Below are 13,631 nucleotides of genomic sequence, written 5' to 3' on the forward strand. Positions count from 1 at the left end.
TTTTTCTTAAAGTACGGCGTTGGGTTCCGTCATACAACATACAATGCCTCCAAAATTTGGCGGAAATTAGGGAATGGAAGCATCTTAATGGGAAAAAGTGTCTTAATACTAGTTTCGCAGGTTCCCAGGTTCCCTATGTGCAAGGTACCTACAGCATAAAGCTAAAAAAAATTCAATTACGTCGTTCCTCCACCAAATAAATATCGCTTATATTTGGTATGTCTAACATATGAGTAATATTATTTGGACTCTGGACTATCTAGATTCTAGACATTGATAACTGTTACTTTAGAACAACATAAATAACTAAATTAATTTGAAACTTCGAATCTCACAATCATTCTTTTAAGTTTATTTCATTTAAGTATACAAACATATATAGAGAGAAATAAAAGTATCATATATCATGTAGTTCTTCTCAAATTCTTGGTTAAATAACCAAGTTCTTCATGTTTTTTTTTTATTTTTTAATTTATCCTATATAATTATTTTTTGGTTATGTGTTCGATTCCCACTCGAAAGAATGAAATATTTAATATTTTCATTTAACCGCTGTAGCAACGAAACAAAGCACGGCGTTAAGCTCCACAACTCAATACGCAATGCCTTCAGAAATCAGCGGATACTGGGAAACGGAAGTGTGAACGGAATGTCTTAACCTCATGTTCCCAGGTTCCCTCTGTCTACGCCATCACGCAAAAACTACAATTATAAAGCATGGTCACTCTACAAGCATGCAAATATCGAGGTGGCTCTACAGTGGGCGTGGCCACAACATGGCTACAGCACACGTGACTTGTAATTACTATTACAGTTTTTTATAATTTTAGAACTCCCCCCTTCCCCCCCTTCCCCCTTCACTGTATATGAACCTGCGATTATATCCTGGTTTTTAGTATTCTCGTTTCAAATTGGTTGTTTTCATTTTCTCGCTCTGGTAAAAAGACAAAGCACAGCGTTGAGTTCCACCATTCAACACGCAATGTTTCACGCATCAATGATGGGCGCTATGTGGGGAACATACTATCTTAACACTAGGTTCCCTAGGCTTTAACGAGGTTCCATATGCCTTGTGCAGGATACAGTGTTAATCTATAAGTTTTTATATTATTTTGATTAAGCTTTGGATTTAATATGTTCGTTTGCTTAAAATTTAATATTAAATTAATATTGAATTACCGCAAGCATACAGATACGGAATGTAGTGTTACGTCACTCAGTCTTTTATTTTTTTTATTTTACCTATTGATTAAATACTTACATAGCGTGTGGCGCCGCACCTTGCAATATGCACTCTAGTATTGATAGAATGATAGAAAAAACGTTGGCTTTTAATGAAATGGAAACATGTGAGGTTTTTTTAACTTTATTTATTATTTTTACGTTGAAAAGTAAGTAATTATCGAACTGAAACATTTAAAGGCTTGGTCCGTTGCTATTACTAAATAATTGAAATGCCCATAGTTGAGTAATTTCGTTGTAAAGAAATATATTAGAAACATATTTCATTTTTAGCTTCTTGCCGTATCCCGCACTTAGCAGGGTATTCGTTACTTTCCCTTTCCCTACTTGAGGCATTCTGGAAGCATTACGTGTAAGGAAATTAAAATATTAGATATTTCATTCATCCTAGTGGGAATCGAACCTGCAAACATCGTGTTCACAGTCCGACGGTGACCCACTGCGGTATAGCTGCCTTTATATTTTTTATAACACTACTAGTACATATACAAAATAATAGCAAGTTGAAATGAACTTAGCTTGTAAATGCTTTTTTTGTTATCTTAAAGGTAGGGCCGATATATTTTGTAACTTAGGAATCTGAACAATTTTTTTAAATAAAAAATCAAATTTATATTTATAGTAGGTACTTGTAGGTGGTTTTCCCTGCTCTGATAGGCAGAGAAAAACGTTCAATTTCGCCACTCACTACGTAATATCTTGAGAATGGGGAAGAAAGTGGAGAACAGTGTCTTAAGTCTTTAATAATTACCTACTAGGTTCTCTCTGCCTACCCCAAGAGAGTAAGTGAGAAAATAACCACCGCGTACGCCACAAACACTAGAAATTGATAAATTAAATCCCAGGTACATTTATATAAATTCTAAGATAGTTTTAGATATGTTTAGTAAACATTGTAAGTCATATAGTCCATATAAATCAATCTCAAGTGCACAGACAGACACGGACCGTCTATTGCCGGCTCTCACTTCACAGCCCATAAATATTCCCAACTCAAAACACGCTTTCGTAACGTGCAAAAAAATTACGTAAAAAAATATACTTACTTTAAAAAAAATTTAGAAGAGGATTTTGTTTTGTCTAATACTTGTGCTTAGAGAAATACCTATTAATATATAGTGGTAGGTGGTGGTAGGTTCGATTGTCGAGATATATAGGTGCTTTCATTTTCAGCCTGTTAAAAAGAAATGGCGATGTTAAGCTCCGCAATAAGAAATTATAATATTGGATACACTCTATAATCACTGCTTTATATGAGTATTAGCTTTTACCTGGGGCTTGGCCCTCTGGTTCAATGGTATATTCTTAGTGCTCCAGGTCCCTGGTAATTGCAGGTAGTACAGTGGGAGCGCAAATAATTTAGTTTTGAGATTTGAGATAATTTTTAAGACTGATGTGCACGAATTATCCGGACTAAGGAATGCATTAGTAGTAGAAGATATCTTAATGCGAACAGAGTATCATAATAGTAGGTTCCCAGGTTCCCTCACCCGGGATGCTGCATGAACCTAAAATAAATAAGTCAATTAGTTATATTTATTTCCATTTCTCATTAATAAGATACCATCTATTATTGTATCGAAGGGGATGCGTCTGTAACTATAATCCTCTAAACTGAATAGATGCTCAGATTCCTCGAAGGAGAGGCACATGTGCTTGCGCATATGTTGGTACATGGTTTTGAATATGGAAGACACTTGTTTTATGTTTTAAGTGATTTGTCACTCTGTTTTTTTAGTGTTTTTTAAGAAATATTTTGCTTTGTGAGGCAAAATTGTGTAGGTATGTACATTGCCTTATTGCTTTGGAGAAACTATTTTATAATAATTTTTCGTATAATTGTAAAGATTATTCAATTGCAGAACGATGACGTTAGTATAATTTTTTTATTAATAATAATTCGTTCCAAACTATTTAAATTAAATATACTAATAAAATAATGAATACAAATGAATTTTAAATTATAGGTATTGAAATTACATTTCTAGTATTTACTAACAGAACCTAATTACCAAATACCTAATTTAGGGACCTACCTACTAAAATATGTTTTTACCAATTTCAAAAAAGGTTAAAATTTTTCTTATAAGTATATAATAATATAAGGCAAAACCCGCCTCCACACTAACCGCGCCTGTCAAAACCCTAACAAATGTGGACGCGGAAAGGCCTAAGCCGAATAATTACGTTTTTGCCCTTTTTCTGTTCTAATTCACATTCCGACAGAGAGAGAGATATTGAGAGACGCTCTTGATTCTTTTTTGTATGAGACTGATCGTCCCTGATTTAAGTTGCTTTGCTTATTTAAATGAGATATATTTTTATATTGTTCCTTTATATAATTTTTATAATATAATGGAATTTAGTTGAGGCCAGTCGTGGCACAGGGCCATAGGTAAGTGTGTAGTCACACACTTCCCTAAATTTCTCTGCGGTTAGTTTTTATTTTTCAAAATCTTCTTAAGAGTTTATTTTCAAAATTTCTTATTTTGAAAATGAGAATGACAGTTTGGCGAGAAAGGTATCATTTTGTTAACCGACTTTCAAAAAAGGAGGTTCTCAATTCGTCGGAATCTCCTTTTTAAAACTTACTGACATATTTCTTTTGATACAAAACGTGAAATTCTAGGGGGCGCAGATCTAGTAAGTTAAAAAAAATCATAGTCGACTTTGAAATGTGTAGATATAATTATAAGCATATGTAAAGTTTATTAAGAAAACGTATAAAAATTTGAACGCAGCGGGATTTGAATTCGCGCCCCTTGCAAGCCGTCGAAACTAAGAGGCGCGGGTTGTAGTATTTTTCTTTCCTAAGTGTGGTATAACACTTTAAAAATATTAAAAAAATAGATATACAAAATCTATATTAGTACCTACAGAAAAAAAATATTAGAATTTATTAGTAGGTTCACTTCTTTAATGTTATTTCATAGGAGAGTGACGCGTGATAATAAAATATACTAACAACTTTCTAAATGAGAGGAAGTGTCATTTTTTATTTAAAATATTTTATTTTTCATATAAAAAAACATAATCATAATGAATAAATAGTAAATGTTTTTAAAAAGAATATTAAAATATGATTAACAAAGCGATTTAATTTAAGTATGTGTAGTTCCGCTACTTGACGATAGATGGCGCGACTAGTATCATAATGCAACATTACTTCAAAATGTGCCTAATTTTTTTAATGTAATCTTTATTCATTTTAAATTGTATTAAAAATAATAGTAATCTAAAAAATATTTATTACGTTTCAAAATACGTGTCAAAATCATTAACATTATAAAATATGAGATATAATTTTATTATCTACTAAACATATCCTGCAGAAGTTTCTTTTCTATATAGTAAGAAGTATAAACTAATAGGCACATTTATGCCTACAATTCAATAAATACTGGCAATAAAATGCCAAAACTTCTGAAAAAAAAATAGAAAATAAATAATTTCAAAAATGACTGCGTTTCGCTACGTTTTAGCGGAACTACACTAGATTGCTTCTTTTGTTCTGCTCTTTTGTGTGAACGTTACCTACAGTTTTGTTTGTTTTAGTAACTTTTACCAAATGTACCTATAGAATAGAATAGAATAGAATAGTAATATAATTCTTTTTCAGAATTTACATTTATTTTTTCAGCTTCATGCTGTAGGTATACACACAGCAGGGTAGACAGAGAGGACCTAGTGGTAAGACACTCCGTTCCTCACTGCATTTACCTATATATATAAAAATATTCAAAAAAGGAAGAGGTGAAGAAAAAAACTGTCGAACAGACTGTTTTTTTTCTTTCCAAACTGAGTAACATCTATATTATATTAGCTATATATCCTTTATACCTATATTAGACCATATATAGATATATTGTAAGTATTAGTATAATCATAAAAAAATGTACAATTTTAAATTAAAAATGTACGTAATACGACAATCATGTGTTTACCGGCGGAGCTCAACGCCGCGCATCGATCGCGGGTAAGACCCGTCATTTAGAATTTTTTATCGCCATCCTTCTAAATTATTAAGTACCCATAAAAAAATACTCAAAATGTACATAAATATCTTATATGTAGGACTAAACAGTATAAAATCGATAATTTCAATCGATAAAATCAAATTGGCAATTAACTAATTAAATAATTGATTATTACTAGCGCCGCACTAAAACGAAGTAAATCTTGTTATTATATAGTGTTGTGATAATTATTTGAAAGCAATTTCTAAAGTAAGATATTATATTTTTTAATATTGTAAGTAATTGGAGGGAAAATAGTGACAAAATTATTTAATTTTCCTTTTTCTTGAAAGAAAAAAAATTTAAAGCAACGCAACTATTTTTAACATAATTATTTGCCCCATATAGTTGAATAAGCAAGGAGAATTTAAAGTTAATACACTCTATTTTTCACCTATAACTTTATTAAAAACAGAAAAACAGTTTCATGCCGCATCCCGCATACCTGTAACTCAGTAGACAGAAAGAAAATAGTGTTAAATATCTCAATTCTCTACTTTTCATTGCATATTGAATGGCGAAACTTAACGCCGTGTTTAGTCTTAATAATTTTATACACATCTATGCAAAATATTTACATGCAAATTTAAAAAATAATTATACTATAATTAATAGTAATAATGAGAAATACGTTCATCACACAGCCATCATTAGCGGAAAGTAAAGCAGGCGGGGCGGTAACGCCTTCGAATCTCGACACGCAATTAAAAAAAATTTACAATTCCATTGTTTCAGTTCATTCGTGACTGAAATGTATTTGCTGATTTTTTTTTCTTTTCTATGTTAGATAAGTGTATATTTATTGTTTTTTCATTATTTCTTATTTGTTTTTTTTTAAGACATTTCGTTCTCCATTTTCCGTCGAAATTTCCGTGAAGTGGTGCAACTCAACGTTGCGCTTTGTCTTGTTACCAGAGCGAGGAAATGAAGATATTAAATAATTCTTTTTTTTATCAGCTTCACGCTATATCCCGCATACAGCAGAGTAGGCAGAAGGAACCTAGTATTAATACAGTCCATTCCCCACTTTCCGTCGAGTTCTGGAGAGATTGATACTAGAGCGAAGAAATGGAAATATAAATTTGAATAAATATTTAATTTGTTTCAGTGGGGATCGAACCCACAACCAGTTGGTTAACAGTCACACTTCGTGCCCCTGTGCTTTTAAGACACTGCAAGTCTTGCGTAAATTAATATTATTTTTTATTTTTTTGTGATTTTAGGCGATTTTCATAGGTTTCAAATGAAACTCTTAACCACGGACATATATCTCAGTGTGTTAGATAAATATATACAAATATATACTAAATATACGCGATTAGTCCGGTTAAAAAGTTACAATTAAAATTATGGTTTTCTAGAAATAAGTTTTCTGTTTTCTAGTTATAAGAAACAATAAGTGACGCCACTAATGAATTGTTTTTAAGGTGGAGTGTATTTTATTCTGCGAAATATGTAGCATATTTCTTCAAATTATCATAAATAAATGAAATTATTTTTGTATTTTAAATTAAAATATAAACATTAATAGGTATATGTTACAATATATTTTTTCCCGCTTTAAAATGTATTCCGCACACAGCAGAGTAGGCAGAGGGAACCTAGTATTAAGAAAATCCGTTCCCCATTTTCCGTCGAATTTTGCGAGGCATTGCGTATTGAGTGGCGTAACTCAACGCTACATTTTGCCTCGTTACTAGAGCGAGGGAATGAAAATTCGTACCTACTAGCGTCGCGTTTAAGTACCCGCTTGTGCCCCTAAACGCCATGACGGCCTCATCAGATAGGTGCTTGCATATTTTTTGTAAATATAATATTTGAGAACATATTAATAGATATCTACTTATGTTTATTATATAAATAACATTCCTAAAATAATTCCCCTAAAGATTAATTTCAAATATATTTGCTAATTAAATTTTACAACCAGTTTCCATAATAAATCAAAGAATTAAATTGTAAAAACTTTTGTAAGTAAGGAACCTAAAACCAAATTATTTTCGACTTTCGATACATTAATAAGCCTATTAACATATCGAAGAAAATCGATGCGATTTTCCTAATCAAACTAGAAAAGAAAATGTTGAATTTATTTAGATGATTCCCCTCCTCTCCTCTCCTCCTAGTGAGAAATTAATCTTAAATAATCGAGCGGCAGGACTCTAACTACATCATGGTAGAGTCCATGTTATTATAAGTATTTTAAAAATATAATTTGGCTTTTTTCAACGTTGTTAACAAATATTCAAATTATACAATTTTTACTTTTGGCTTTTTAAAATTGTAAAAAAATATTATTACAATTGCTAATATTATATTTATTTTAAAATGATGTGGAAAATGGAGAATAGAATGCCATAAAAAAATCCTCATCCTATTTCTTTTTATTCCTAGAGATAATATGCATAGTAATTAGATAATATATGTGGCATCATGTGTATAATTGCGTAGAGTTTCACTACTCAACACACAATGCTTCCAGAATTAAGCGGAAAGTGTAGAGCGGAGTGTCTTAGTCACTAAGCTACCTCTGCCTTTCCTGATACATGTTGGAATGTTGGAATAGCGTGAAGCAGAAGAAAAATATATGCGTAAATGAAGCCATCGCGGCACAGTGGAATAGCATCTGACATTAAACACAACGGTTTTGGGTGCGACTCTTACGGGAGAAAATGTATATTTAAGCTATAAATAACTATTTTCTCACTCTAGTAGATAAAGAGTGACGTTGAGTTACACCTTTCAACTTTCAATATCCAGAAAATTTGATGGTATGTTGGCAATGCAGTGACTTAACTCTAGGTTCCTTCCACGTAACTTGTTATGTGAGATACTATGTGAGGCTATAACATGCATAAGACTAAGAAACATAAAATACATAAAAATAGAAATTATAGAAATCTTTTGTCTCTACAAAATATAGAGTCAGCCTTCAAGTTTATCAATAAATTGCTGGTAAAGCAAAGAAAATGTTATAATAAATGTAATCTTAATACATGTCTAACATAAATTGAACCATTTAAATAGTTTTATACTAACAAAAAAATATGTTTTTTATTTTAATCTTTCAATTTTATAAAAGAGCAACTATGAAAGAAATAATGACTCTTTGAAAAAGAAACTACCGATAACATAATGTTATTCAGTTAAATTACGATAAACTTGTGTTTCTAACATTTCTTCAAATTATACATACATACAGGTCCTTATCAACGAAGTTTAGTTAGACCCACCACTGAAATGTAAATTTTTTATCTACTTATTTATAAAGAAAAGGGAATCTATTTTAATTAAATTATTCTGTACAAGCTCATTTAAATGTACTACCAGTTCATTTTTTGATAGTGTTCATAGGTTAGAATTTTCCACTAGTTTTCAATGTAAAGTATAAAATAGAAAATATTAATAAACCTTATTTAGATACATAAAATATTTACTAGCAAAGATGAGAATGTAGAGACGAAATCGCACTTAAGTGTGAAATTAATAACAAAGTAAATAATAATAATCATCAACCAATCGTGAGCACGTTAATATCATTCGGCATTACGTTGAGAAGTAGCGACGGGTGAGGAGACTATAGCTAGAATAGAGAAGTATAGAGACATATAATATGTGCATTAACAACAAAAATAACTAATAATAATAATAACATTAAAAAAAACATCCAAAAGAAACTGAAACAGCACGTGTACACCATTCGGCGTCGCGTCGAGGAGTGTCGACGGGCGAGGGGCGCGGGCGAGCGGGTGCGAGGGCGGCGGGGCGCGGGCGCGAGGGCGGCGTGTGCGGCGGCGGGGGGCGGCGGGGCGGCCGCTCCGATTGGGCGGCGAGGCGGGCGCGGCACGCCCTACCGCGGCCGCCGCCAGCCGCGCCAGTGTCCGCCAGACTGCCGAGCGCGTCGGGCCTCCCGCACCCCGCGCCTGCTCGGCCACGCGATACCAACTCCCGATTAACTAAAAGTCAACCGCGAGTGCATTATGACACTAGTGAGATAGCGGGCCGTTGTGACGGTGTGTGTGTCTGTGTTCTCGTGCTTGTGTTTGGTGTTAGCCTCTAAAAACGTTCGTGGTGGCCAGCGGAGCCCTGCACCCGGGCTCGGGCCGAGCTTTCATGGCTCAGCCTAGGGTATGTAACTGGTTTTTGCTTGCACGTGAGTTTGACAGGGACAGTAGGTACCATTCCATATGTAGCAACGTATTTAGGAAAATAAACTACATCCACAAATAAATAAAACCACTTTTAATAAATGTAGAGTTCGAGAAAAAGTCGAAACAAACACAAAGTATGCGTAATAAAATAAAATCACCAATGTTCAAAGATTTGGGAAGTGTATGTCCAAAACAATACAGGCGCGTCCCGTCAGGGGAGCTGTTCTAACAAGTTGGACACGTCCGGAATACGTAATGGTGGTTTAAAATGCGTTTGTATCACCACCGACGCATTACTGACGGTAATGAAAACAAAATGACTACTTTATACACATAAAAGCTTAGATAACGTGATTCTAATGTTATAATTCACCGTCTGCCTTTTGATATATTAAAATTAACATACGAATAAATAATAATGTAGAGTCGAGTCACTATACTACGGTTAACTAGAATTGTCACGAATTAAAACGTTAAGGGCACCTGATGGTTCAAAATGTTCCACAATAAATGAGATAAAATGGCACCATGGGGTTCCTTTGTCGCTGGTTGCTCTTATGGGTGACGAACCCCGTAGTCACGGCATACAAGTACAAGCGGCTTTAGACGCACGGTTGAGCACAAAAGGGCCTATCTCGGAAACCAACAATAAAATTCAATTGACAATGAAAAGAAAAAAGTTTGTTCGCGCCACAAAAATACCCTAACGGAATGGGACTTTCTAAGAGATTCGGGGTTGTATTGTCTTTGCCTATCCAGGTAGTGGATTTAATCCGCCTTTTATTAAGAGACATCCCGTTTGTAAATGTAATATGTGTAATAATAAATATAAAATGTAACTAAACGGAGGATTTTTATATAAAGTTACGCTTTTGAATATAATTAGACATGGATAGTTATAGCTTACCTTTTCCTTCATCATAATGATTTATTACCCAATAAAAAATGACATAAAGCTGTGATAACAACATTAATTGTAACTTGTTTTCATTCTGTAATATTTTTCTAAATATACGAAAAATAAACATACTTATAATTGATATCAGTAGAAAAATTCGTACTAAGCAAGTTGATTTCGATAACAATATAATCTACTCGCGACAAATTGATTAAAAATAAAGTAGCTGATTGATAAGAAATTATTAAATTAAAAATATTAGATAAGTAAATAAAATTTTTACGCGGCGGCTTTCTCATTTAAGTGCATATCAGTGCCGACGGTAAATGACGTGAGCGTGCATCGCCAGAAGAATCAATACCATTATTGAAATATATTAAATAAATTGTTATTAATATAAATTAAATAGTGATTATTAATATGGATTAAGAAGCTTTACCTAGATTTACCAAAGCAAAATTTGATAATGCATTAACTTTATTTTTCTTAAACAAAACACAATTTATTTAAAAGTTTGTTTAAACAAATTTAGGGTATATCTTAAGATAATTTTTAAAAATTATTTAAGAAAATATATATTTTAGTTAGGCTATTACAGACTTTTTTTCTTATGGACTGAACAATTAATTTCACACTTGGCTTGAGTATTGATTTACTCATAATTTATGTAGATAGCTATACATAAAACTGTCTTTAATATTTATAACTGTGTATACGCTATTGTAAGAGATATTAAGATATTCACAGTGTAAATTCATTTAAGTCTAGACTACTTTGGTCTATATTTGAAATCAATTTTTATAAAAGTAGTAAAATTTCAAAATTTAGTTAAAACTATCAATGGTAACTTTTAAGAAAACAAAAATTATCTAAAGGATCATTGAAGTAAAATAAAAATATGTTCTTACATTTTCAGATTTTTATATATTATATAAAAATAATATCAATTTCTTAAATAAGTTATGTTAGATAAATAATTAGGTACAGAGATGAATCCAAAAATTGCATCGGAATTCACAAATACATATCTATTAGGTATTATTATTAGCACTCTACATTAACAGAAATATTGAAAAAACTACTACAGATATGCATAGATACTGATGCAAATTAACATAATACTTTATATAATCTGTAATTCACTGTGAAATAAAAAAAGCGGGAAAATAAAGATGCAAAATATATATTAGTTTAATTCAAAGATGAAGTAACATTAATTATAAGTGACGTGATCACCCGACGCTTAGTTTTTAATAGTATTCAGTGTGAATAAACATGAGAATGCATAATCAAAGTAATAAACGAAGTCTTGTATTTAGTTTTAGAGGCAAACGTGCGCGGGTGCGGCCATTTTGTTTTTTCAGTTCGCGAATTTTTTTGTCATACTTTTATTATAAGATCTAATATTTTTTATAGCTCTATGTTAAATAATGTTCAGTAGGTGTTAATTAAAATATTTTTACATATATCGAAATAATGTACAGATAATAAATAATTCTTAAGTGCAATATATTTTAATCTGCATTGAAGTTTTAACTGTCAAATAAAAAAGGCAGAAGCACCCGAAAATCTTAATATCTTATCTGTCTTTATCCATTAAATAATTAGTGAAAAAACTTAATAAAATACCTATACACAATAAATGCGACATTTTACATTTAATTGCAATAAAATTACACATTTCGAAGATATACTTATAATTCATATAAGCGCTAATGTCTCGGAACGAGGATTTAGGCTCTTATTACGATAACAACTGATAAACAAGAAGAAAATTTATTTTTATGCGTCCATATGCTTTTAAAAATCCTATCTGGAGTATTCCAGTGGCATATTTATCGTGACTTGGGCCCTATTTTAAATACTTAATGCGGGCAACTAAATATGTTTTTACAATACTAAGAAGTTTTCAAAATTATATGCAATCTTCTTTCGTTTAATAGCAATTTAGGATCTATTCAAAGTTAATAATATTTTATTTAAAGTCGAAGCTTGAGCATACAACTTTTTATTATGCTAAAAGGTTATAATAAAAAAAAAATGCTTTATAAGATTATTTGATCAAAAATTCTCAACGGACTCGCTCAAAAGTTCATTTAAGAAGAAATATTAAAATGTTCTCCATTCAACTTGACACTGGCGAAGTGATTTTGTGCTCAACTGGCACGCTCGGAACGCCATATTAGAAAGAACAGAACAGAAATATTAAAAATGACACAGACGGGAATCGAATAAACGATACTAGAACGTCCCGATAGCTCAATTTAGCATATTCCCGTCGTCGAAAACTAAATTTGGTCACTAGATACGAACGAGATATCATTTCTAATATGATAAAAATTGGTGGATATTATCAGCAGTGGCTATAGTTAGTCGGTCAGCGCAAACGTACCTTGCGGTCAGTGATAGTGTTATCAAATCGTAAATTTTATGATTATGACAGATACCCTACGAATAACAATATTAATATGTATTCAGCAAATATAAATTTGTGTTAACGAATTTTTCGTTATAGCATTTACTGTTCAGTGGTGACGGGAAAAAATGACGGTTATAGGTTCAATACTTACTTGAAGCAAGAATTATTTTTATATCTATAAGCTGAAAAAAATACGTTTACAATGAAATAACACTATTAATAATAAAATAAAAAAAATAAATATTATTTGATAATTGTTTTAAATTCAAAATTTTGCGATAATAATAATGCAAATAGAGTTATTGTGTTTTAAATAGAATTTTCTCATTGAAATAATTTAAAAAACGTATAATTATAATAAAAAAACAACATAATACATATGGTAATCGTTAAACGTGAAACAATTAAAGCAATTATTTTGCTAACTGGGCTATTAGTTGAATACAACAGAAACGAAGTGACAAAAAAATCTGAATCCTATCTATATATAATATCTATTTATAAAGAATTAAATATGTACAATTGATTACATTCTATAGTCTTTTATATAAAAAAAGTTTAAAAAGTTAAACAAGTTATTAATATTTATTTTAATGATTTAATATTGAAAAGACATAAATAAGAAATTATAATATTAAGTTGAAATCTGAAAAAATGATAATAGGTTCTTACTGCCTTTTCTATGCGGAAAAACAGTGTGTAGGTATTTCTATTCCTAATTTAAAAAGTTATTTATAAACTCAACTCCAATATTTTAGGTTAAATTTATACTAATAGCATATAAATAATATGCTCGAATTTACATACCAACCTAACAATTGTACCTTTCGTTGTAATATATTGTTTTTTTTAAAAGGTTAAAAACGTAGAAAACTTTCAATTACCCAGTTAAAATATCAGTTAGT

The 13,631-nt window shown here is 31.3% G+C and overlaps 1 protein-coding gene across 2 annotated transcripts in view; it reads left to right on the plus strand.

The window, feature by feature from the left end:
• Positions 1–9,121: 9,121 nt before the first annotated feature.
• Positions 9,122–13,631, plus strand: part of hth (Meis homeobox homothorax) — a 262,885-nt gene continuing 258,375 nt past the window's right edge. For both annotated transcript variants that reach the window (XM_085189188.1, XM_085189189.1), the window contains exon 1: positions 9,122–9,386. In XM_085189188.1, the coding sequence (XP_085045314.1) occupies positions 9,372–9,386 (15 nt within the window). In that variant the 5' untranslated portion in view covers positions 9,122–9,371. The remainder of the gene's footprint in view (positions 9,387–13,631) is intronic.

Source organism: Heliconius melpomene, chromosome 8, assembly GCF_056956725.1.
Source record: "Heliconius melpomene rosina isolate 202511_hmr_F chromosome 8, ASM5695672v1, whole genome shotgun sequence".
Lineage (NCBI taxonomy): Eukaryota > Metazoa > Arthropoda > Insecta > Lepidoptera > Nymphalidae > Heliconius > Heliconius melpomene.